The sequence below is a fragment of the Sebastes umbrosus genome, chromosome 3, assembly GCF_015220745.1.
Source record: "Sebastes umbrosus isolate fSebUmb1 chromosome 3, fSebUmb1.pri, whole genome shotgun sequence".
Taxonomy (NCBI): domain Eukaryota; kingdom Metazoa; phylum Chordata; class Actinopteri; order Perciformes; family Sebastidae; genus Sebastes; species Sebastes umbrosus.
Window position 1 is genome coordinate 13,163,620 of NC_051271.1, and position 27,052 is coordinate 13,190,671.

The window sequence follows — 27,052 nt, forward strand, 5'->3', positions numbered from 1 at the left end:
GTTTGGTTTGTCCATTCTGGGCTACTGTAGAAACATGGCGGACTCCGTGAAGAGGTCCCGTTCCCTATGTAGATATGAAGGGCTCATTCTAAAGGCCCTGACACACCAAGCCAACAGTCGGACATTTTGGGGCCGTCAATGAGCGTCCGTTGGCCTAGTTTTTTCTAACAAGAGAAATCACTCTGATTGGCGGTTCAGCTTAAACGAATCAGTGCACAAGAAGAGAAACAGAAGTGAGGAAAGCAAGCCAACGAGTAAAGTCGATAGGAAAAACACAGAAGGCTCTTCTCATTTTTCAGCTTCATCTCATCTGATCATTCCAACACAAGGATATTTTCACAGCGACATGGCCATCTGGAATGAAGCTAAGTGGTGAGTGGTGTGAAAATGGTCGGCAGACGCCGCTTTGTTTCATGTACGTATCAAAACAACAGTTTGTATATCTGCAGTCCTCGGTTTTTCCTGTTTCCTTTCTTGAATGACGCATACAGACTTCCGCGACCTGCTGGTGTGGAGAGTTATTTCATCTCACGCAGGCGCAGGACATCGGTGCTAACTGGCCATTGGCTGTAGTCTTTGCGGTGTGTTTGGGTGCAACTTGTGGGCAAAATCAAAGGTGACGTGAGGCGACTAAACAAGCGGCCTTCGTCGACGCTAGTTCTTTGATGTCGGGTTGGTGTGTCTCCAGCTTAAGGTAACAAAAACACAACAATTCCTAGTTTCAGGTGATTATACACCAATGAAAACATAGTTATGAATATTATATTCCATTTCTGCCAATAGATCTCACGAAATGTTGCACACAGTTCCTTTAAAGTAAAATTTGGAAGGCAGGGCCAGAGTATTTTTACTTTACATTATGGTTTTGCTATTTCTATTCAAGTAAATGACGAATGGTGTTTATGCATATGTACTCTCTGAATGTCCAGCTGGTAAAGAAAGTATGTACTATTCTCTCCAAATACTCTTTCTGATGTCTGAAGCTTTACAGATAAACAACTCATCTCTCTCTCTTTTCCTTTATGCCACAGTCTGCCTCTTGCTAACGCCTCGGGGCCAGATGCTGAGCCCTCTCTTCCATCTTCTCTCTCTTGGACTGTTTTTTTGTCCCATCATCCCATTGTTCCCCTCTAAGTCCCTTTCCTCCCATCACTGTCCCTTTTTTTTATTCTCCAATTTTCTGTTGGAAACTTTTGGCTTATCTACAGGAGTCAGCCCCCCAGAGCTCGCTCCATGAAGGGAACAAGTGTTTTTCGATTCATGTCATTTGTTTGATTCATTAATGTGCAGGAGGAGACGTTCACAGGCAGAGTCACGACTCGCAGCGGTGTTGCACAGCTGTATGTGTGCCAGCGCAACTCAACAAAACAACTAGCCTATTTCACAAAATAATCATCACTCCTGATTGACTGAATTGGGTTGGTCTTCTGAACACATATCTTACCACATGCTTCATCCACAAACACTTAAAACACCAGTTCTCTCTCCCTGCCCTCTGTCACTCGCTGCCTCCATTTTCCCTCTACACTGGTGCTTTTGCATCTGTTTCTAAATGTTTTATCTCTAGCCCTCCATCTGTCCATCACACTCTCCCTTCTTTCTCTCCATCTGTCTGCACGGATCTTTTTACTTATTTCACACTCTCGGTCCCTACTTCCCAGAGCTGTGGATGAAGAGCTTGGCTGTGAAGAAATCTTCCATGCACCTCGGTTAGGAATGGGAAAATGAAAACACCATGACCAACACAGAGGCTCCGGCTACTACTGTGTCCACACATGTTTGTGTGTGAGAATGAGGAGAAGGAGGGATGGATGAAGGCAGAGTCTCTGTGTGACTGTGACTAAAGCCTTAGCAAGTGTCTGCATACATATACGCAAGGTCATGCGCCGTATGTGTTGCAGTGTCTGTTGGACACCACAAAGACAGCATGCAGGACTGTATACTGGTTAAAGAGCATGTGCTGGAGGATGTGAGACCGAGAAGGAAGGAAAATGAGCGTGGCCTCTGTGTTTTGACAACTCAGTTCTCGCGTAGAAACCGAAACCTTTTGTGTTCTGTATTACTCACTGCAACGTTTGCATGCTGAGTCTGAATGTGGACAAGGAGTAGGTGTGTTTGTGTGTGTCCGTCACTTCTCCACGTGCACACTCCTACTTTTCAAGTGACATGGCCCCCCCCGCCTGGTGGGTATTTAACAAACGGCTGTTCATTGGTACTTACCTACTCATTGACGTTTTCTCTGCGCCCCCCCACCACCACCACCTCTACCACCCCTCTCCGCCCCATCAACACTCGCCTGTTGACGTGAGCCGTGTAACAATCCTCCCTGTTTCCATGACAACCACCTGCTGCTGTCCTACCCTCATATGTCTCTCCCTCCCTCCCTTTCTCCTCTCCCTCCCTCTCTCTCCCCCTTTTCTCACTCTGTTGTCTCCCTTCTCTCCGCACACTGTTGGTATTTCAAGGTCAAAGAGGGTCACAGCCAGATAGTGAGATAGAGACAGAGATAGGGGTGGAAAGTGGGGAAAGGGGAGCGATAACAATGGGAGAGAAAACAGCCAGAGGAAGGCTGGAGGACAAAAATCCCCTAGACGTTGTTATTGTTAGCACCTTAGACCTCAGACACTTGCCTCATTCACCCTATCTTGGCTCGCCATCCGCCCCGCACTTATCATAACCTCATTTCGTGTCAACCTTGAGCCAAAATGGCCGACAACAGGTTGCATTCTACCGTAGCTGGGGGTAGCTGTTGTGGCATGCCTTATCTTCCCCGCTGCTTGAGCTGAAAACAAGACAAGAGCGGTGCAGCAGACCAGAACGTGTTTGTGCTCGATAAAGCAGAGCATTAGACGAGCCACATTAAGCGGTAACCAACCGAAATGCTCCCCGCTCAACGGCCTGAAACGACACATTAAATTAGCCCGCTGCCATGTTACGTTCTTTGCAAGAGCATTTTGACCTTTTCATGTTGTCTGAATCAACAAGGGAGGCTATTATTTTCAAAAAGTAAATAATATAGGTGAATAATGCATGAAATGTTTCCCATATTCTGTCTTTCCAATAAATTATCTTGTTGTCAGCAGTTCCTGTGCGATGTGGGACTTTCCTGAGGGAGTGTCAGTGTCTGGGACAGCCCTGTGTGGTAGCATGTTACGTTAATTGCCACTGAGGTAAGGATGGAGCAGTGACCTTGCTAGCCCCGGGGAGAAGATGAAGCTTGACGTATGGATCAGCCAGTCCATTGGAATCCATGGCTTTCAGTCCCTGTGAACATAAGCAGACATAATGTAGTGTCAAAGATAGCGTCATCATGCCCTCAAACACTTCACACAACTGACAGGGTCGGAAAAAGACAGAGGATATGACAGACCTCTTCTACAGTAGTTAGATCTCAATAGCGCTTCTGGGTGTTTCTTTCCATGCCACTATTCTCTACCATCCTTGACTCCTCTGTGTTGTCCTCAAGGGAACCATTCAGTGAGATTTACATAATTAACACCATGTGACAGTACACAATATGTAATACAAGGCTTGTGTCCTTGTGCGATGGCCAAACCAAATTGGTCTGCCACAGCAGCATCATCCAAAATTTCTCAGTGCCCATGAGATGATTTAGCCTCGAAATGACGAGCAAACACTGTAAAAAGGTTGAGAGAAAGTCTGACGTCTTGTGCAAACGTAGAAGCGTTACGGGAGAACTGTTTTCATTGGGACTTCAAGGAGGATTATGCAACCGCACTGACAGACAGAAATCTGTTTATATGAGGAAGATATTGAAATTGTGTGTACCTTTGCCTTGTGAATAGTACAATGAAGACAGTTGTTCTCCTGATCAAAGAGCAGGGTGAACTCCAACGTACCCAGGTAGGCTGAAAAAAAACAAAACACAAACCACGGCAATTATTGCCAGCAAAGGCACAGAAAAGCTCAGTCACACTCACACACAGACACACGCTGAATAGCTCTGAGTCATATTTGTAGCAGATGGCCTCTTAAAAACATGATGCTGCCTAATATGAATTGATCTGTCTTGTTTGATTACAGTTTGGGAATGAGCAGAAGCATTGCATGGCCGAGTCCCACTATTGCTACATTGTCTAATAAATCATCGGCGCTGCCGTGTCACATAAAGTGGGAGTGACAAACACTCTTGGAAAAATGCTTGACTCCGCAATTACTCTGAAAGCATATGCTGTGCTTCCAAGGAAAATACAGACACTCACTTTGAGTTAAAGTTGGAAGTGTTTGTTTTTTCTGCTGTAACTTTCACATGAATAAACACACAATATTGAACACAGCTTTTCCACCGCTAAACTCCTCAGAACTCACTGTCTTCATCATCGGAGTCGGCCATCTCCTCCCTGTCTCCGTCGTTGTCCCCCTTACTCTCCCCATCCTTGAACCCTACACCCGTCTCCCCGTTGAAGGTCTCCTCTTTTAGGATCTTCTTTTCCCTCGGGGGCGGTGGCGTGCAGGGGTAGTCGTGGAAACGTGGGAAGAAGTCTGAGATCTGTGGGATGGGGAGGATGGGGCCCGGGCACACGTTGATGGCAAAGTGCTCCTGCATAGAGATCTTGACCGGCGAGGGAGGGGGCGGACCGACGAAGTGGGGCGTTGCCGCCGGGGAGGTGGCGGATGAGGAAGGGCTGGAGGTGGAGTTGGAGGAAGGGGGGAGGGCCAGGTGGGAGGTGGAGGGGGGCGGCGGGGGTTTGGAGACGCTCATGTGGACTGTTGAACGGGACTGTGGGATGAAAATGAAGAGAGAAAAAAATGAATGAGGTGAGAGAGAGAACGAGAATAACAGCTGGGATCACAGCAGAGGGGCAAGAGAAAAAAAACTAAATATCCGTCAACTCTCTACTTTCTGTGAGTTTGTACAACAGCACCAGGGGTCACTTATATTCAAGGCAAGTTGACAATAAGTTGAAAATCACAGCACATCTAAAACATCCTGAAACAAACTGATGTTTCTATTTCAATCCATTGATGCAAACCTGACTTCTCAGCAGCCAAAATAGAATCTGCCAGAACCTTTGGCACTTCAAGTGTGACTCACACATTGTGTCAGCACACCAAGTCTGTGCTCTGAATTATTATTCAAATGTAGTGCTGTAAAGTATGAACAAGTGATGTCACTTGTGTATCTGCACTTCACTCTAATCCTTCCCTTATCTCTCTCTTTCACTCCTCTCTCTCTCATCTGCAAGTCCCCTGAGCAATATTTACATAATAGTATTTGAAGCCTCTCTTAGTCCTTAACATATTTGTAACCAAATGAAGCGTAATAACCGTTGCCAAAACTCCCAACCTCGTTAAGCCAAATGCTATCATTTCCTACTTCCCTCACAGTGATTAAGAGAGACCGAAGACGTGTTTTCTCTTATGCACTCCCACAGCGCCACTGTGTATTTATTATTAAGCACGGGTTTGATTTCAGTGATCACAGAGATAAACTTTAAACTGTTTACCGGCGCTGTCCCACAGTAGACTAGTAAAGACAAAAAACTTCACCTAAAACACACCTTCACTATTTATGACACAACTTCACAGTCACGTCATTTGAGGATGCATGTCACCTATATATTCCATAGTTTGCCCATCATGTTGCTGCTGTTGTAGTGTCAACTTGCGACCTCTTTTGCATCCCTTAATGTCTGTGCATTTATCTGTGTTTAGCACGTTGTCATGATTTTCAAGTCTATTCTTCCCCCTAAATGTAATAATGTTGCTCTTTTAGTTTTTGACTGATGCATCTGTTGTGTTAACGCAAACAAATAGCCTGTTTGGCTCACTGTTATTTGTCTTGTGTTGATTTGAAAAGTCACATATCAAATTGTTCACTCAAGGGGCTACAAATACTGATTATTGTCTATCTTTTGTCAGTTAATTTATTTATCATTTAGTTTAGAAAATGTCAGAAAATAGTGAAAAATGCAGTCAAAAAAAACAAAGATAATCCTTATAAAACAGAGAAAAAAGCAGCAAATCTTCACATTTGAGAAGCTGGAAACAGAGAATGATTGGCATAATGCTTGAAAAATGACTTAGACTAGCACTCGCTCATCAAAAATTAAGATTAATTATCCGCCGATCAACTAATTAAAAAATTGATTCAGCTCTAGATAACGTCCACCCCCCCTTTCGTAGCTGACAAATGCTTTTGAACTAGTGGGATTTCCCTCTTTCATTATGTGTTTAAATTGATCTTGTATGTCCTCCAGTATGTTGTCACATACATTATGCATGTTAGCAATAGATTAGAATCTGCCTTTCCATTGAAATCATCTCAGTTGTTTGTAGAAGCAAACAGCATCAACAGAACAGGTACTGAGGTGATTCCTTCTCAGCGTGGGTGAAAACACTGAGATGTTCTGTTTGACATTATTCAAATCAGTATTGCAATAATAATGCACCTCTAGTGCATCATAAAACATACTGAGTCTCCTGACAGTACTACTGACGTACATGCCTATACACTGAACATACTGCAGCGTTTGTTAATCGAGCCGACACGCCATCCATCCAAACAGATCAAGACTTAACTCAGTTGTAAACTTGCATTTCCAAGAGCACATCCCCCTTTCTTCACTATACTAAGTTGCAGCACTTAAGCAGACTCTGACACACACATGTGCGTCAAAACCATACACACACACACACACGCACACACGCACACACACACACACACAAACACACACACATAAGGACCCCAAACTGCCTGTTCCCATCATCAATACCTACATTCATTCAGTCCTGCTCTTATGTAACAACACCCAAATTCACTGCTTGGGTACCCCCATTCAAATGATCACTTGCAGCATGTTACTAACAAACTCAATCGCTCTCACCCTTCTAACATACAGAGACATGCACATGCAAGCACATGTGCAAACACACACACACACACTGACATTCACACATGCACAAATATAGCCGAATACGTACCCAGGGACAGTCTTCATCTGTGCCAGCACTCCATCTTGCCTGCTCTCACGTCCTCTGTCTCTCTCACACACTGAGGAGCATGCAGACCAGCTTTGAGTCAATATATCCCTCTGTACTCTCTCGCTCTCTCTCTCTCTCATTCTCTCCCCGTCTCTGTTCGTTTGCTCTCCTCCTCTCCTCCTCTCCTTCTCCTCTGTCCCTCCCTCTTTCCCTTCCCCTGTAGTTGTGACGTATCTGGTTAAAATCCTCGTCAGTCCTTTGCAGACTGTGCATATAGTGCTGTCACTCACTTTCTCAGCAGTGGGGAGATTTAAGGAACCCCGGGAAAAAGAGACAGGAATGTGTGTGTGTGTGTGTGTGTGTGTGTGTGTTGATGATGAATGGGGGGGAGAAAGTGAAAGACAGACAAGCAGCGCAAGACGGAGAGACAGATGAGGAGACAAACCGACATCATTCAGACACACAGACAAACACACAAACACACAGCATCAACAGCAAAAGCAAACACGCAGAGAAGCATATATATATATATGAGAATGGGTATGACAACATTGAATGCACACAAGAGGATCTACCAGCTGAAGGACAAAGAAAGGAAATTAAATTTCAATGTGTTGACTGCGCTGAACAAAATACACTGCCAGCCATACAATCACACTGCTAGATTACTTTGTGTTGGCTAAGACTATGGCCAATATCAGCCAGGCATATGTGTGTTGGTGTGTGGGGGTGTGTTTTGTCTGTATGCGTCCAACTGTAGCCGCCCTCATGGCTGACACCAGCCGTGGTAATGAAATTAATCAAAGACAACAATACATCAATAACAGTGGACTTGTGCAGGAGGACACAAGAATGTGGATGCAATGGATGAATGAAGGCATGAGAATAGGCAAATATAAAGTGTGGACCTTAATACTTCATGACTTTTTTGTTTTTTAACAAGAATTGCTTGAAAACATGATTTTGAACTGATGACATGTTTCAGTCGGCAACAGAAACCCATAACGTCTGTTTGGAGTCTCTCAGAGATCTCAGCTGTAAAACCTGGTTAAATACAATGCATTTTCATATCATCTATATCTGTGATTGGTGGTAACTCTACTTTTTACACAGTGCGCCCCTCCAACATCCCAAATAAATCCATTACAGTTTGTTCATAACAGGTAGCTTAACCTGTCTGGGGTGTAACTGATCCCAGGATGTACATACTGTGGATTTCTTAAGTTGTGAATGACACTTTGACAAAGTAAGGACATTTGTTCATGATTAGCCCATACATTATATAACACATTAAATAATTCCTTATATGATGTTGTAACAATGCTGTATTTTGTCTCCTTCGTCAAATGTTAGTGGCAGAGATAAGGGTTACCACTTAAATATGTTTCTACATATTGGGGTTTAATAAGGTCAGAAGAAAAGAATATCTGAAGGGACAAATTGGTTGATTTTACAATTATTATAATTTTTACGGATAAGTGAAAATGGGGTCTGTGGGATCAAAAACAATGAGGAAATAAAGCTAAAACCAGTCAAATTGCAGTTTACGTCCACGTTTGTCCAAAATGTCATCATTTTATTATTACCTATTAATTTGTTATTAATAAAAACAATATTGTAAAATTTTCATGATTAGCATATAAATTCTTGAGTTATGGCCCAAAACATATTTTGTGAGGTCACAGTGACCTTGACCTTTGAACTTTGACCACCAAAATCAAATCAGTGCATCTTTGAGTCCAAGTGGACGTTTGTCCCAAATTTGAAGAAATTCCCTCACTGCGTTCCCGAGATATCACGAAAATGGGACGGACGTACAGACGGATGTACAGACGGACAGACAGAAAACCCCAAAACATAATGCCTCCAGCCACGGCTGTTACTGGGTGTAAGGGGAGAAATTTCAAAAATTTTAATTAAAAATTATGAGAAGTGGAGAACAAAGTTTAAAAAAAAAAAAGTTCAAAAGATTAGACATGGACGAAAATATGAAAAAAGTAATTGATTAAGTGAGCCAAACCCACATTTCCTTTGTCACGTACAGCAGTGGAGCTCCTTTGATTACAGCTTGTGCCAGAGAATATAAAAATATGACAACATAACATTTCAATGACTTATTACTGGTTGGAAAACAATCAGAGCACTAACTGATTACTATGTACATTTTCCATGGTTGATAAGCAGCAGATGAACAACATCAAGCCTGGTCAATTAAATTAATGGTCAGCTGGAGGAAGCATTGGAGTGAACACATGTGGATGCACGAGCTCGTCCATTTGTAAACACTTTGATTTACTTTGGGCATCTCATTACTATCAGCATCACCTCATCAATATTGTGTTTACAGACCATTACACTGTATTCATTTGTAAAAAGAACATGAGGGCTAAATGAGTTGAAATGAAATAAATGAAAGCGCGGTCTACCGATGGCGAACCATCTATCTATCTATAAATAGGCGCTTTAGACGTGGGCTACACGCTTTAAGTGGCTTGAAATTAATGCAGAAGTACACTTGTCGGAAAACGAGTCCTCTCGTGTGTTCTTCATGGTGTTGGTTTCTACGGAGCCGCTTGTCCCTTTGGTGAAAACGAAAAAAGCACATGTGTGCAACTGTGCATAGGTGAGGGCTTACTCCACCCACAGCAGCAGTTATCAGACAGCTGCAGAGCTTCTCACAGCTGACCTGCTGACCAACAATACTCTCAGACGCTCTCCATGTGGCTGGGCACCCAAGAGACACTACAAGAGGGCTCTTAACTGCAGTCTCGACACGCTTAGGTCATGATGGGTGATTCATACAGTATTACTGACACTCATTTCTGTCTGGGAATTCAGAGTTTTTGGCACCCTTGGGGAGTATTTTTTAGGCAGCGTGGTGAAGGCTTTTAAAAAGAATTTGGACCTTTTTGTTGGGGAATAAATTGGCAAAAGAACTATGTAATTTGAAAATAGAGACAGTTATTTTAGTTTTAGTTTAGTCAGTTGAGGTTATTAATGGTAGTTCATTTCTAGTTTTCTTCAAAGAACCATTCAAATAAAACTTGAATATAACTTAACACTAGGGCTGTCTCGAATACCATTACCATGTTTAGTGTCTCGACAGTGCCACTGCTGCACTACTGTACACACATGCACCTCTATACACAACAAACAGCGGTATCCATCTGAGAATAACTAATAATAATTAATGCTGAATATGAATAATTAATAATGTTGTGGGATTGTTCCCTTATTTCATGAGCTATTTTGGGATTATTATTACATACTTATATATACGTATGTATATAAAACAAACAAACAAAGCATTTGAATACTGATTTGGAGCTTAATTACCATGGCAACGCATGCTTCAAAGCATTCGGGTCAGCCCTTCTGAACACCTACCTCAAAAAAAAGGAAATCTAAATAACTGAAAAAGAATTTAAAGGCTTTTGGTTGATTACTAAAAGCCTGCTACGGCCCTGTATCTACAGCAGTCATGCAGATTTCTGTTTTTTAGTTGTTGTTTGTTGTTGTTTTGTCCTGCTAAAGCAATGCAACCCGGTCTCACAGGAAGGCGTATAAATAGCACGACATTACACAGACAGTCCGTGTGTCATGAGGACACATTTTCTTTGCATGTCATTTGTAAGCAAGGCAACAAAATTACATCCACAGTTAGGCTGAGGCAACAACACCACTTGGTTAAATTTAGGAAAAACATCGTGGTTGGGCTTAAAATAGGTACTTAAACTAAGTACAATACATTCGGAAACAACGTAACATACGTAGGGACACCACGTCACAAACATCTCTATAGTGACTTGCAAAACAAAACAACAGTCTCGAACACCGGTCCCCTGGTTAAAAGTCCTGTGTTTGTTGGACCGTTCCGACTCCCCTATCTCACGCCATAAGCGGTCTTTCCCACTTTTTATTCTACATCACTAGCTCTGAGCGTAGCGCCTTTATGCAGATGCGTTTACATTGGAATCACTACAGACTAAATGGCTTACAAATGACAAAAGCAGAAAAGGCGTTCGTATTGCATGCTAAATGCCTCGCGCATTATTGTGGCATTCATACACATTTTCGTGCGAACGGGCTGAGCAATGAGTTCACCTATAAACAATAACTCAAGATAACCTAAACCTTGCTTTCAAGAGTCTTCATTGGAACTAATTCCGACTACTTCCGACTCAAAAATATATACAGTAGCTTATAGTGTATAGTTGTTTTGGGTAATTTGGGTTAACTGACCCCTTTAGTTGGTGACAGAGCAGGGACTGCAGGTAAAGCAAAATGATATCGACAAAATTAAGCACAGCACATGGGAAAGGAAAAGGATGCCAATGTCAAAATATTGAATAATTTCCATTTACACAATTGTTTTGTTCAAATAATAACGATTCCTAGCAGGTACAGTTACGCTTTCCTTCAACCAAAACCCTTTAGCAATTTAATTTTCAAGTTGAAAAGTGATCAAACAGTGACTCACACACACTCAGTATTATGTGAATGGAAAGGTGACAACATCATAACTACATATTGACAATGCAGTGAGTGAGGTAATAAGTACATTCGACAGGCACAAGGCTGTAATTGACACCGTTTTCCGTTCACAGCGACATCAAACCACATGGATTTGTCTGGTTTAGCGTGTACAGGCCGGGTTCTGAGGAAGAGACGCAATCAATTGTGCTTGAAGGATGAAGTCTGGACAATGGCGCTGCAGTATTGATCTTTTCCAGGGGTAAACATTAGGCAGCCTGTCAGATGGATATTTAACACAGTGGCTTTGCCCATGAGCTGACAAAAGTAAATAATAGTCAGCAGCAACCAAAGAAAGAAAAGGGTGAGAGATTCAAACCAGAAGAGTGACGTCTGATGATGAAGAAGTACAGATGGAGGCAGGTGAATTCTAAGTATTAAAGTAATACTGCAATGTTTTGCAAAACAGAAATCTCAAAACCCACCTCGATGAGAAATAACAGAAAGTCTAAAAGAAAAAGAATGATCCATCCGGCTGCCAGACGTCTCTCCGCCTCCGTGTTAGTATGATTAAAACATTCATGCCGCTCATGAGTATAATATAAATAATAAACATCTAGAATGAGAGAGAGAGATTGGAGGGAAGGAGGGAGAGGGTACAGTCAATTTGTGGAGGAGCATTCATCCAGTCCTTCTGCATGGCAAGATAATCTCCTCCCATTACTACAGCACAAAGCAGTGCAGGTTTTCCATTAAGTGTACAACCACAGCCTCCCCAGCCTCTCAGCCAGACATTAGCTCTGAGATTAAATAAACCTCTATTTACATACTGTAGCTCTAGCGCATGCTGAATTTTTCAACATTTGGCACCACACAGGATGGGGAAATTGCATAAATTTGATGATAAAGATCAAAGGAACGGCTCACCCTATCCTACACTTGCCCTTGAAAGTATTTGCAGACTTATCTTGAATTCCTGAGCTACTTTTCTGGTTCTTTTTACAAAGTGCAGTGCTGAGTGTGTGCTGTAAGAGCCAGGATGCTGAAGTTGGACTGAAATGAAAAGTCATTTATATTTATATCCATGGTGTTTGCTTTGACTAGCAAACATATTTGGTCAAAATTGTAGGCCTACTTACCAAAAACAAGAAATTTGAGTGATTTTCCTGTAGTGACACCGCTCAAGTTTTGTTACAAGACTACAGTTCCAACTTAACCAGCTGACATTGTTAGCTGATGCCCATCTAGTGATGTGAGCACTCCCTATGTTACTCTGTGACTACCCCTTTGCTATAAATTATGACAGCCTTTTCTCTTGCCATCACCTCAACTAGACTTCTGAAACACAGACAGCTAATGCTAGCTGGACCGTAGACTGTGTACGTAGTCATCGTGACGTCACCCATTGGTTTTTGGTTTTGAAGCCTCGAGTTCGGCATTTTGGCCGTCGCCATCTTGTTTTTTTGCAACCAGAAGTGACACCAGAGGGTGGAGCTAAGTACAACCGAACGCTGAAATAGACATTTAACTCACATGAACTGAAAATATACTGTGAAAGGGTTAAAAAAAAAAATGCGTACAATTCCTATACCGGACAACGCCGTGGTAGCGAAATGTAAATCACAAGGCAGCCACGCCCTAAAGTATCCCCTGCTTTATGGTCTATTTGACTCTAAATGGGACCATAATTAACTAAATGAACATCATGCTGTATTGAAGAAGACTTGAAACTAGCGATTGAGACCATAAACTCATGTTTACAATGTTTACTGAGGTAATAAATCAAGTGAGAAGTAGGGTCATTTTCTCGTAGATTGCTATACAATCTTCTTTTGGCAACCAGTGGAGTCGCCCCCTGATGGCCATTTGAAAGAATGCAAGTTTAAAAGCCAGCAGGGGCCCAGTACTGGGTCAAACCCTGTGGCATAGTTACAAAAAGTTGCGATGGAAGATGATCTATTTATAGAAGATATGCATGATACACTGTTTTAAAAACATTAGGTCTTCAGCTTTCAGAATCCGTAAACCAATGGTATGTTGTCCAAACTATGTCTTAATACAACGTATTTAACAATAAAGTCGTAGAATTATAAGCTTTGTAATTATAGAAGCAAGTTGTGTTCAAAAGATCCAGGATCATTTTCTCGTCAGTCTACAACAATATGCATGGTATTGCTGAAAACTATACATCCCGAGCTTTCTAATGCACCTAAACGCACCTTGACTCAAAACACACAGCGCCAACTATCAACGGGGAAACAAAGCAGTCACACTTCACATTTCACAGTTCAAACAGTCACACTGACACAAATCTATCTTCTTGCCAAAAATTTTAACAAGGCATGTTAATTTTGCCTCAAACGGCAGATTTTAGTTACTAATGGTCCTGCAGTAAAGTCGGGGCTGATGGGAAGACAGCAGCCATCTTAGTCAAGTTTACTTGACTTTCAACATTCAGTTGCATCATTATCCATTGGATCTTGGGTACGATGGTGATATTGCCTTTGAAATTAAGATTTTATAATAGATGAGAATACAAATTTTATTTTTCCTTTATTGCATCTCCATTTTCTCTGGAATGATAATATAGTTTAGTTTACTTTCAATGGATTCATATTCTGTAGCTCCTTACCTTCCAAAGGAGACCAGATATTTGCATATAAGCGTTATGATTGAGGAGCTATTCCTGATTCATTTTGGGTATGTTATTTTAGACGTTTTTTCGAGGGATAAGACTTAACAGGTTAAGGCACTTCCGCAATGGCTCCACTTTTCAGAACCGGAGGTTGCCGCCTGAGCTGTGCCCCCTCCTTTCGATAATGTGGGCCGAACACAGCACTGAGTGTGCAGGAGATGTCCCTAAGTATGTTTTCATCCACCAGAGTGAAAATGCTGGAAATTCAAAGAGTTACAAAAAAGATTTTACACCAGGCTGAGGTGAAAATAGCAAATAAATCATGAAGCAGAAACATCCCTGAATGTTAGTGTGTAGGATTTGACCAACTGAGTACCCATCCGCTCACTTCTCCCTTTGTGGTAACGTGAGCCGCCGAGTGCAAAACCGTGTTAATGCCGTTCCCCTCGCTCAGAGGCCATCCTTACTATAATAACACTACTTTAGGGAAAAACAGAGGTCAGACGGCGGCTGGTGGTTTCATGGAATACAAACTAGGTCTTCGCAAATATTCAATGTTGTAACAATGTTTGTAACAAAAACAAAAACCTGTCACAGGCTAAAATATGGTGTAAAAGTGGAGAAGAGACATAAAGGTGATGTCAGTTAAACAGCAATATCTATCTAAAGTTAGCTAATGCTAGCCATTATAAGCCACCGGGACAAGTAAGACTGTAGCAACAAAAGTCCTGGGTGTGGTGAATTAAGCGTGGGTGCATTTTATTGCTTACAAGTTCAGCTTTTCATTTGAGGAAGAACGTGTTGTTTCTTCCTTTCAAAAGTTACACGCTTCTCTATGAGCGGCATCCATAGGATCTTCCTCAATGAGAGCAAGATGTGAATGACGCTAATTTTCCTTGAATGTCTGACAAATTGCTTGAGTGGCATTTGAATTCAGAAGAGGAATCGTTAAGAGACACTCATCTCAACTCAAAGCGCACATAAATCACAGGAAATTGATTGAATTTAATAAGCAGGGTGATGTTGGCGAGTGCATTTTTAAACAGGTGGCTAGTTGTCGGAGTTCCCCCGGGGTGGCAGTTGGTGTCACAGGTGCTGCGTGTGCTCCACTTCATTCTGCTTCGGGGGAAATCGTTGGTCGTGTTGGCAGAGAGTGCTGTTCTGTCAAGGTGCATTATTCTTTTCACCCGGCGCCACGTCCCCGACTTCAGCCCTGCATGGCAGCAGCTCACTCTCTCTTTCTCTACTATCATCTACTACCACCAACATCACCTTCACCCTTCCCTCATTTTATCAGTCTTCCTCTCACTTTCTTCCTCCCTCTGAGGGCTGGTCTGACACAGATGGATCCCATTAACCCTACCTGTGATTTATCCTTAACTCTGACAAGCAGGGGTTGCACACAAAAGGAACAGATGTAAAAAAAAAAAAAAAAATCTAAATTCAAACACAATGTCACCGAACAAGTTTTCATTTTTCTAATGTTTTGTGACAGGCAGCCAGCAATGCAAGAGAAAGAATGACCCCTGTCAAATAAAATCACAGAGTGGCTGAATGATATTCCCTCAGGTTAAATGTGCTCATTCTTTGTTCATTTCGGAGGCTCCTGCTCTTTTTGGGTGCACTTGGAGAAAATAACATTTGTCTCAATTCCATGTTTTCATATAACAACTTACCAATGTTATTTTGAGTTGGAAAACATGCTCATGATGTCCGGGGTTGCCTTATTTCTTGTTTTATCTCCACCCTCCGGACGCTGATCTCCAACCAGCCTGCTGTTACAACTCCGAAGCAAAGCTCAGCACTAACACCGTCACATTATTTGCCACTGACCCAATTAGATCCTGCATGGATCCTGTGATACATATTTCTCTCTCTCTCCTCTCGTTCCCTTGTTCACCCTTTCCCTATTTTGCCTCTGTTCCTTTTGATGAATGGCTTTGCTTTTTAGGACAAATGACTGCCCTGTGATTAATTGTTGGTGCTCTTTCACTCTTTCGCCTTCTCACATCTTTTTCTATTTCAATTTCTGCCTCTCACCCTGTGTAACTAGAAATATTATATCTTTATCTGGGTTTGCCCCATCAGCATATTCCCATAAATAAAAGAAGGGGAGAGGTGGAGTTGGAGTTGGAGGTGGCGGTGGCGGTGGAGGGAGGGATGGAGGGAAGTGTGGCCCAGAGGCAGGGCAGTGGGCATGTGCGAAATGGAGGGGTGAATGGATGGAGAGGGAAGGGGAGAGACGAGCCAACTGCTCCAGATCAGGAGTGTGAAGGTGACTGCAGTGAGTAAGACAGAGATAGAGATGAAATGAAAGAGAAATGCAAATGTTAAAGAGAAGAAAATAGACATGAGGAGAGGGAAAATGCAAAAAATATACTAAAAACAGCTGATAGATAGATAGATAGATAGATAGAAGCACAAAAAGGCATGAATTAAACATTTTATTAAAAATGCCAGATATTCAGGGAGAAGTTGGCAGGATGGATGAATAAAAAGGTGGATTGTATGAGGATGTCAAAACCATTTTCACAGCAAGAAATGAAATCCATGAAGAAACCTTCATATCCCCAGGTCCTTTGCAAATTAATTGCACACGTTTTTTATCTGTTCAAAATGTACCTTAAAGGGAGATTTGTCAAGTATTTAATACTCTTAGTGGGAGAGGGCAAATATGCTTGCTTTATGCAAATGTATGTATATATTTATTATTGGAAATCAATTAACAACACAAAACAATGACAAATATTGTCCAGAAACCCTCACAGGTACTGCATTTAGCATAAAACAATATGTCTAAATCCCAACATGGCAAACTGCAGCCCAACAGGCAACAACAGCTGTCAGTGTGTCAGTGTGCTGACTTGACTATGACTTGCCCCAAACTGCATGTGATTATCATAAAGTGGGCATGTCTGTAAAGGGGAGACTTGTGGGTACCCATAGAACCCATTTTCATTTATATACCTTGAAGTCAGAGGTCAAGACACCCCTTTGAAAATGGCTATGCCAATTTTTCCTCTTCAAAATTTAGCACAAGTTTGCAGCGTTATTTAGCCACCTTACCGACAAGCTACACGGTTGGTACCAATGGATTCATTAGGTTTTTGAGTTTCATATGATGCCAGTATCTTCACAGCCTGCTTATTATTATCCTTGTAATAATGTAACTCAATGGAACGTCTGTACAGTTGGCTGATAGCTCCGGTGCTGACAACGTTACTAGCTCTCCGACTGCCGATTTCAAGTTTTTAACACGGATTTGTTTTTCACAATGTAGCACTATCAGAGATCAGTGACTAGAAAGCATCAATGCCGATCTCTCGATCGCATATTTTTACTGAATATTGGCCAATAACGATCAGCAGTAAAACTTTATTTCACACTATGATGGTTAAACTGTGTAATTAATAAAAAATTCAGCAGCAGTGGGACAATTTTGCACATTTTCTGCACAAAACTAAAACCTGCACAGCTCTTTAATTTTAATTCAGAGGTATTGTAAATATTTTTATAGTATTTTCATATTTTCATTGTAATTTTCTTCTATACAGCAATCATTTTATTGTACATAGTTTTTATATAAGTATTTTTTCACAGCAAGAAATGAAATCCTTGAAGAAACCTTCATATCCCCAGGTCCTTTCATAATTTGATGAGAAATAGCCCCGACTATCAAACAATATAAGGAGCGTAAAAGGCAGTACATGACAGGGGAATGAACCACAGAGCAGGAGATGAAGGAGTAAAATGAGGACGTATAGAAATAGCAGTGATTGTAGCGAGGTGTGCAGCCAGTGCCCCGTGGCAGGACGTCATGCTGTGCTTAATGAGCCAACAGTGCAGGCAATTAGATCCTGATATGGCATTATCAGTCACCAATAAGTGAACACATCATTAACCATTAACCCCTCCAATAGCCCCTCATCCTTGGTCTCTCGGTCACATTGAAACTGCACATGCATGTGCGTTTAAACACAAATGAATCATCATAAACTTGACAATGTTTCCTTTAAGTTTCTTCTCTGAATCCACACAAACAAGCATAGGCCCCAAATATCATTATACCATTATCATTAATCAATATCAACCCTGTCTCCAGAAATTACGCTCTAATTGCAACAGCAAATGTGTACTAGAGGAAGCAAAAATAGCTTTTTAATCAACATTATGAGGGAACATTGTTGAATTAACATATCTGGCAAGTCTGGCAAGTTTCAGTAAAATACTCTAGAAACGGGCATGAGTAATACATTAATAGATTACTAATCATGCACATACCTAATTGAACATTTACTATCAACACTATCTGATTTTCTCTTTTAGTATCTATAGATTGTAAGCATGCACATTTGGAAAAAATGTGGTGCCGCTTGGCGACAATATGTTTTGGGGGTAAAAACTACATTTGGGAAAAGTGTGGGTCATCTTTTATTCATGGATATCAGATATTCTTTTTGAATATAAAAAGTGTCCTCCTATGAGAGTGTTGCATTACAGTATACATATAGCCTTTTGCTACCTGCCCATTGCACTATTGTTTATTGTATAATGTGTGTTTTTGCTGTATTTGGAGAAGCCAAAGATACATTTCCACTGATGTCGACAATAAAGTCAATCTATCTATCTATTGTTTATAGCCTTATTGTTGCTAGGCTAGTGAGTGTCTTCAAGTCAATTTGTGTGTCTTTTAGAGTTAGTCAGCCCTGAAAGTGTTTCTTTAGCCTAGTTTAACTTGCAGAGCTTTCTGACGGCTCATATAACATCTTTTACTGCCATGGAGGAAATAAATTCCAGAATGAAAATGATTCAAAAGCATCTCCCGACATTGTCTGCAGGAACGGACCGAGTCATCTGTCAAGCAGCCAGGACTGCTCTCATGCCAAAAATCATAATCTTGATTTGTATGGTCAATATGGAGATCACGATTATTTAATACAATTACTCATTGACTTTGGAAACATCAGGCATTTAGAAAGAAAAGTTTGTAGCTTAGATTTTTAAATTAAAGGCATCAATCTGGTGCACTTAGAGAGCAAAATGGAGAGGCTAGATCTGTGAAGAACTTTGTTCTCGTGAAGAATTTAATCATAAACACATTGTTTGTATAGATATTAATTGAGATGAAACGGCAAAAAAAAGTCACTCCCAAAGCATGGTAAACGAGACGGGGTCCGAGTTTCAAGACAGGGCAGGTGGATTTGCCGACATCGCTGCACTGAGGACAGTCGGCCCAGGTTGAACAGTCGCACCGATAGCAGGGAGCTCCATTCCTCCCTGCAAGGGAGAGCGGGTACAGAAAGCACTAAGCAGCGAGGTCCGGGCGAGGGGTGTTGTAAAGCGTTGCCTTCACCCCGGGCCTTTCCAAGCCACCCTGAATTTTAACACTTGATGCCATAACTCATCTATGGATTTAGGCAACTCACAGCACTTGCTTAAGGTTTGAGAAAGATCATCGTCTCGGTTAAATACAGAAAGAGTCAACATTGACTTGAAGCACAAGGAAGACGTGTTTACTTTGTTAATATGTAACTGAAACCACGATCTTTCCCTTTACGCAGGACTCAAGATGCGAACCCTGGTCTCCAGTTTCAAAGTCCTGCACTTTGGTTGGTGCTGGTGGGGTTCAATCAAAATGTAACTTGCAAAAAATCATCCCTTCTATCGCTGCATCTGCACAGCATCTGGCCTTATAATCAGCATTTCCAAGATTCGGCTTCCTGCTGCTCAAAACTGCGTCACTGCTTCCAGCCAATCCAAACCAAGCCAAATACAAAAGTCGATTTTCACTTTAGTAAACAATTCAAAGGTCTACACTCCATTGGGAGCTGACTAGTGCATGAAATACGACAACATTATTGCATTTCACTGTCTTTTTCTGTGAAGGTAAGGGGTGAAATAAGTTTCTCACTTCTTCAAAAAAGCAAAGCGCTAAATAAGGGCTTTGGTTGGACGCGCTAAGCATATTTGAGCGTGGCGAGGGTCTGATCGCACAGGGGAATAGGTTCCTCAACAGTTTCCCACTGCAGCACTGCCTGGCTGGGCAAAGAACAGGGGAAGAGGGAGAAACAGGGGGAAAATGCATGAAAATTAGATTATGCCTCACCTGCAGTTCCTGTTTTCTCATGAGCATAACAAAGTTTTTTAACATCTACCTATTTAAAATACTGTATAGTTGCTTCAGGAGATCTACAACTCATGCAACTGTAAATTTACAGCATATTCTTTTCACTTAAATGACAAGGCAGAAAAAATGTATCGACTTTGCGTTCCTACACATTTTAAAGAAAGGAATGACATTTACAAGAGTCACGGGTCATGCTGCAGGTTTGTCCAGTGAAGTGAGACAAAGTTCAGAGACTGGCCACTGCAGAACGAAGCAAAATGCCAACAAGAGGAACAACAGAGTTTGTATTACACCTCTTGGATGCTCAGAGGGACTGAAGATGAGTCATTTATGTTACTTTTATCAAACAAATAGCAGATATCCACGCTGAGACAAAGTTAAAGACAAGGCTGACCTTGTTCACGGGTTAAACTCATGGTGTCAGTTCAGCAACAACAGCAAGCATGTTTGGGACGAGTCGGCAGTCAATGAACAGCGTGGCGTTCAATAGCAAATGGCCTCAGGGTCATGAAATCCCTCCACATCCTTTGCCTGACTAAACTAACAAGCAGCAGTCGATCAGGGAACTCTGCCTCATAGGAAACGCTCTCTGATGGAAGGAGGGGCGGTACACACGCACGCACGCACGCACGCACGCACGCACGCACGCACGCACGCACGCACGCACGCACGCACGCACGCACACACACACACAGACAGACAGCTTTACAAACCGTCTTTAGCTTAAACCTCAAAAAGTGGATCTACTGTTATTATACTGATGACATTTAACATTCCATGAGTCGGTAAGTTGTCACTTCAGGCTTAAATGACGTCTACGTTTTCTTCAGCTGTTAGTTAATTAACCTCTTGAACCTTGAATTCTCCGCTCATATTTTCTTTTTGGTTGGTGAAATAGATTTGTTTCTTATCTTATTGCCATTTATACAGTACTACTGTAAATATTCTCCATCTGCTTTCTCCGACACTTCATTAATTTTCTGAATGTCAAATGCAACTAGTGACACATTGTTTTATATGTATATTTTATATTTTCTAATCACTCCCCTCTGGCAGGAGGCTGCAGTCCATCAGGCAACAAAAACAGTTTCTTCCCATCTGCAACTGGCCTCATCAATAATGCCCAGGACCCCCACTAACATGGACTCTTATCCCCTCGCATAGACACAGCGTTTCCCCTGGGATGGAGTTGTAACAGCGGTGGCGATACTCTTGCACGCTCGCGAAATTTGCAATAATTAGGGCTGTCAATTGCTTAAAATGTTTAATAGTGATTAATCGTATGATTTTCCATAGTTAATCGAGATTAATCGCAAATTAATTGCACATTTTTTATCTGTTCAAAATGTACCTTAAAGGGAGATTTGTCAAGTATTCAATACTCTTAGTGGGAGAGGGCAAATATGCTGCTTTATATAAATGTATGTATATATTTATTATTGGAAATTCATTAACTACACCACACAATGACAAATATTGTCCAGAAACCCTCACAGGTACTGCATTTAGCACAAAAAATATGCTCAAACCATAACATGGCAAACTGCAGCCCAACAGGCAACAACAGCTGTCAGTGTGTCAGTGTGCTGACTTGACTATGACTTGCCCAAAACTGCATGTGATTATCATAAAGTGGGCATGTCTGTAAAGGGGGGACTCGTGGGTACCCATAGAACCCATTTTCATTCATATATCTTGAAGTCAGAGGTCAAGGAACCACCTTTGAAAATGGCTATGCCAATTTTTCCTCGCCAAAATTTAGCACAAGTTTGCAGCGTTATTTAGCCACCTTACCGACAAGCTACACGGTTGGTACCAATGGATTCATTAGGGTTTCTAGTTTCATATGATGCCAGTATCTTCACAGCCTGCTTATTATTATCCTTGTAATAATGGAACTCAATGGAACGTCTGTACAGTTGGCTGATAGCTCCGGTGCTGACAACGTTACTAGCTCTCCGCATGCCGATTTCAAGTTTTTAACACGGATTTGTTGTTCACAATGTAGCACTATCAGAGATCGGTGACTAGAAAGCATCAATGCCGATCTCTCGATTGCATATTTTTACTGAATATTGGCCAATAATGATCAGCAGTAAAACTTTATTTCACACTAAGATGGTTAAACTGTGTAATTAATTAAAAATTCAGCAGCAGGGGTTACATTTATGCAGTGGGACAATTTTGCACATTTTGTGCACAAAACTAAAAACTGCATAGCTCTTTTATTTTAATTCAGATATATTGTAAATGCTTTTAAAATATTTTCATTGTAATTTTCTTCTATACATCTTTCATTTTATTGTACATATTTTTTATATTAGTATTTTTCATATTTTTATTGTAATTTTTTTCTATTCTATATTCATTTTTCTTGATTTTTGTATTTACTTTTATTTTTAATTCAATTTTCTCTTACTATGTTTATCTTACTATATTTATGTTTTGCACCAATGCACCAAAGCAAACATAAAACCTACTTGGCAATAAACCGGATTCTGATTCATACTGAATCTGAGTCATACTGATGTTATTTATGAGGGGACACCTGCCTGGCTGCCCTCATTTCTGTCCTGTTTGTCACCTGTGAACAACACAACATACTGATGAGCTGTTCCAAGACTGAATGTTTAGTTATTTGTAACAACACGCGTTTGACAGTGCTTATCTGTGAAACAAGCATCTGTAATGATGGACCCACAGATTGTTCGATCGGTGTTGAAGAGATTTAATGATTTTGCATCTTGAATCTAATCTCATTCAAACCAAAATAGATTGAAATTAAATATAAATTCACCAAGATTCATAGAATCTTCCACTCCGACATATCTGCAGTAAGACAATATCATTGCCCTCTTTGTTCTTGGGGACAGCTACAGCAGCCAGTTACATCTCTAATCCAGACATATTTAGCTGGATAATCACCTCTCATTGTATAATCCTCAGGTTAGGTACGGCTGCGTGCGATAGAGATACACCTCATTCACATCTCTCAACCAAGACAGACTCAGACAACAGAAGGTAAGCTTGTACAAAACTGTATTTTTCTGTGCTAATGATTTGTAGTGAAGTATCAGCTTGTTTTACTCTGCACTGTTTAATAATTCAAAACAACTGGAGCTACGGTTGACTTCTAGTGAGCGAGTTTCATACAGAGGCAGCCACTAAATCTCCTATGAGACTGACAGGCGTCTGTTCTCTGCTTTATAATATTTCATTATCTGGATCTGGAGTATATTTTGCTGCACAAAAGGCGACAGATGGCCAACCCACTGTTTGCATTTGTTTTGGTTCAATATTTGTGCCCCTGTTTCTTACAATGTAATCGCATCAACAGACGTCTCTAAACCAACTCCACCATGTGATTATCAGGCCGGCCTCCAAAAAACACAAGCAGGAAGAGGTGGTAATTACACGAGAATTATACAAAGCAGTACCAAGATATAATAAGGAGATTGTCCCAAATGAAGAGACAGGAAAGGATGTGTAAAATATCGAATTCTCGCCCTCTGTTCCCTCCTATCTGCGCCAATACTGAAGGCGACAGTCTCATTTCAGAGCCGTGACATGAAATCAGTGCGGGTTTGGGGGGAGGTGGAGGAAGTGGTGGAGAGGTGTTAAGATAGGTGAAGATAAGATGGAGTGCCAGACCCGATTGCATTACTATCGGTTGTTTATGGATCAGACACAGGCTGGTCTGGTCCTCTGGGATTGATTGTCTTCTGACTGGACAGCAGGCGAATAGAAAGATAATACGAAAACAAAGAGGAAAATATAGGGGGAGTATAAAGAGGGGTGAAGCCTCCCTCACCTTAACTAGCAGCCAATCTGAGTGGAGCTGTCCATTTTTTTCTATCTGTGACTTTGTATTTTGTATTTTTTTTTTCACGTCTACCAGGGAGGTTCATTTTTGTGTCGTCCTGTCTCGAAAACAATTTTGTGTAAATTTATGTTGTGTTCCAAAGAACAAGTGATTCCATTTTGACAATATTCTGTCAACAGATATGTGGGAAAACATGAATAAACCAATTTTACACATCAAAGTCTATTTACAGGTGTTGGGGAGTAGCGCTGTTGTATAAAGTGTTTTGTGATTCCAGAGGGGCAACCCTGTCTCCCACTAAATGACGTTCCCATATAACTAAACTGTATAGCCAGAATACATTTTGAGGGAAACGTACTTTCTCCCTGGTTATAATCGCAGTTTTAAACAAATTATTTCACATCAGATTTTCTGAGAAATTTGAGTTCGTATGTAGTTATTATCAATTTAGACGACGTAATTGCATATCACGATATCTCGATATATAATTTAATCTGAACGATTCCATTGATAGACGATAAATTATCATATTATTATCGCCCAGCCCTAATACACTTTCCTATTAACTCCTGATCTCTCAGACGTTGATGAGACAAATCGATCAAGTCAGACCCATTTAAGCCTGCACAGATTGTCCACCATCTGCATTTTTTTGAGAAACACCTTTTTGACCTCTCCTTCTACAAACGTCCTCCAGGCTACACCAGATTTGGCACATATTTGGATCTGACCAAAAACCATTGTTTCATATTATTGTTATTAATTTGTTTTTGATATACCACATATTTTTTCCAATAACTGGTTGCCAAATCTTAGACACTGTCCTCATGAGAAAAACAACAGCATTTGTAGTTTCTTCAAAATGTCTAAAGGTCCTGACCCGCCAAGCTTACGGTCGGCCGTTGGCCAATTTCGGTCCGTTGGTGAGCGTCTGTCAGCCTAGTCTTTGCGGTGTGTTCGAGTGCAACTTTTTGGCCAAGACACAGGTGATGTGAGGAGACGTAATGGTTAGCCTTTGTCGACTAGTTCTCTGATGTCTGTTTAGTGTGTCTGAGCCTTTACATGTAACAAGACCTATGTTTCTGTTTTCCTGACGTGGACCTCTAGTGGCTGTGAATTATGGCTCTTTCTCCATTTTTGTGCCAAAACCTAACCACACCTTAAATATAAAGAAAACGTCCATGTGTCTTTTGAAAGCAAAAAAGCATTTTGTCTGTTAGTTTGAAGGACTTAAAATTCTCTCTGAGCGATCCAGCAAAATTAGATAATATTCATACTCAATGTGACGCTACAGGAACGTGATCAATATGATCGTCCATAACAGACAATGAGTGTGATAATGACTCACTTGACATTTTACACAATTCATCCTTGCACAAAGCCCTAATATTCCCAAACAAGATTTAGGTATCCTCCAAAAAGCATTACCACTATCATCCAATCAGCCTGATATGTATCGCTGTGTGTATTTTCTGTCACGTCCAGAATAATATTTTCTCTTATCAAAATTAAAAATACCGTGCCGCCTCGGTGGAGTAATGACCTCTCTGAGTGCTTTCTATTTCTGCCTGTTTTGTGCCTCTGTGTGTGTATTGTATGTGGCTCTTGTTTGCATGACATACAATGCATCTCGGCGCCCTTCACTCTAGTGGCTCTTGTGAAATATATTTAGAATATCCATTTAGTGTAACCCCTTAACGCTCCAGCCGGGCCCATTCAACTCCACCAAGAACGTCGCAGCTCTCGAGGGCAGCCCGGCTCTCCATCATCAGCTGCGTTAGTTGTGTTTGTTTTAGCCCGGTCCACCTGGCCCTCCATTTCATTACTTCAATTAGCGTGATTAGGATCTAAAATTGCTTGTGTCGGCTCGGTGATTGACAGCAATTGGCCACTTAGGGAGGAGAGCTGCAGACACACATGCGGTGCTGCTCAATGGCTTGTGTAGTGAAACGCGCATGTGTACAGTCTGTGTGTGTGAGGGAGTGTTTGTTTACCCTGATGGGAGTTGTGCTCACTGAAGATGAGAGAAAATTCTTCAGGCAAATATAGTGAGACCACCGCTATAGAAAGTCCACATATCTCGCTTTACCCACATGTGCAGTGCGAATAGACAGAGACAGATGTGTGTGTGTGTGTGTGTGTGTGTGTGTGCGTGTGTGTGTGTGTGTGAGAGAGAGGGTTTGTTTGTGTACTTGCAAATACGTGGGCAAGATTTCATAAACATTATGAACTTATCTTGAATGCAAAGCTGTATCATCTGCTGCATGTATATATTTACATAAATAAACCATTGCTATACTATGAATATAAAGTTACATAGTACATAAAATACTATAAATACTGTCCACTTCTCAAAGAAATCCACGACCGTAATCATGTGTGACATGAAAATTCCTCCCTTCTCCACCCTTACAGCTTAACATGCTCTAAGCGTGTTGCAATCAGCGCGTATCACATGCACACTGATTGCGTGAAAGCGTTACAGACAGGCAATCACTACTCAGTCATGGCACGTTTTGTCCGACCCAGTGGGAGTTGGCAATGCGGCTCGTTTTGACGGAGCCGCATTAAACAGTGGAGCGTAATTTAGAGGACTGGCTGTTCTTCGTGTCTCTTTTCATTACGGCCCTCGTGGTAAGTAGCAGCCTCTGGAGCAGATCTTGGGTATCTGTCTTGGCGGCATGCAAGATGGCGGAGTGAGGCGTTATGTTTATAGCACATCGATGCCGAGTACGGCCGTTCATCATCAGGAGTTGATAGCCAGAACCCCAGAGATCCAAGACAGAACATTAATCTGCCTCTCAAACAGACGGCCATAAGTCTCTCCTCCTCTTCCTCTCCGCCTCCTACGCATGATTGTTATTCATTCCCTTTTCTTCATCTTCCTCCATCTCATCCGCCCGTCTTTCCATTTTTCCATTCCATTATCCCTCTGCGCACCTTTGAGCCAATCGTCTTGAGCTTCCCCCACTCTTACACTTTGCGTATGGTTTTAATTTTATTGCTTGGGTGTGTGTCCTCTTGTCTAAATTAATCTCTGAATTTAAGT

At 41.4% G+C, this 27,052-nt stretch overlaps 2 protein-coding genes across 5 annotated transcripts in view; one reads left to right on the forward strand and one right to left on the reverse strand.

Moving 5' to 3' along the window:
* doc2d (double C2-like domains, delta) overlaps nt 1-27,052 on the reverse strand; it is a 78,744-nt gene that overhangs the window by 36,803 nt on the left and 14,889 nt on the right. For 3 of the 4 annotated variants that reach the window (XM_037764083.1, XM_037764080.1, XM_037764082.1), the window contains 3 exons: nt 4,330-4,741; nt 3,790-3,869; nt 3,190-3,264 (listed from right to left, as the gene is read on the reverse strand). In XM_037764083.1, the coding sequence (XP_037620011.1) occupies nt 3,190-3,264; nt 3,790-3,869; nt 4,330-4,723 (549 nt within the window). In that variant the 5' untranslated portion in view covers nt 4,724-4,741. Of the gene's footprint in view, nt 1-3,189; nt 3,265-3,789; nt 3,870-4,329; nt 4,742-6,945; nt 7,116-27,052 lie in introns of those variants that run through there. The other variant, XM_037764081.1, reaches the window with a different exon arrangement.
* cabp4 (calcium binding protein 4) overlaps nt 23,128-27,052 on the forward strand; it is a 44,925-nt gene continuing 41,000 nt past the window's right edge. The window contains exon 1 of the mRNA XM_037764084.1: nt 23,128-23,201. The gene's annotated coding sequence lies outside the window, so the exon portion shown is untranslated. The remainder of the gene's footprint in view (nt 23,202-27,052) is intronic.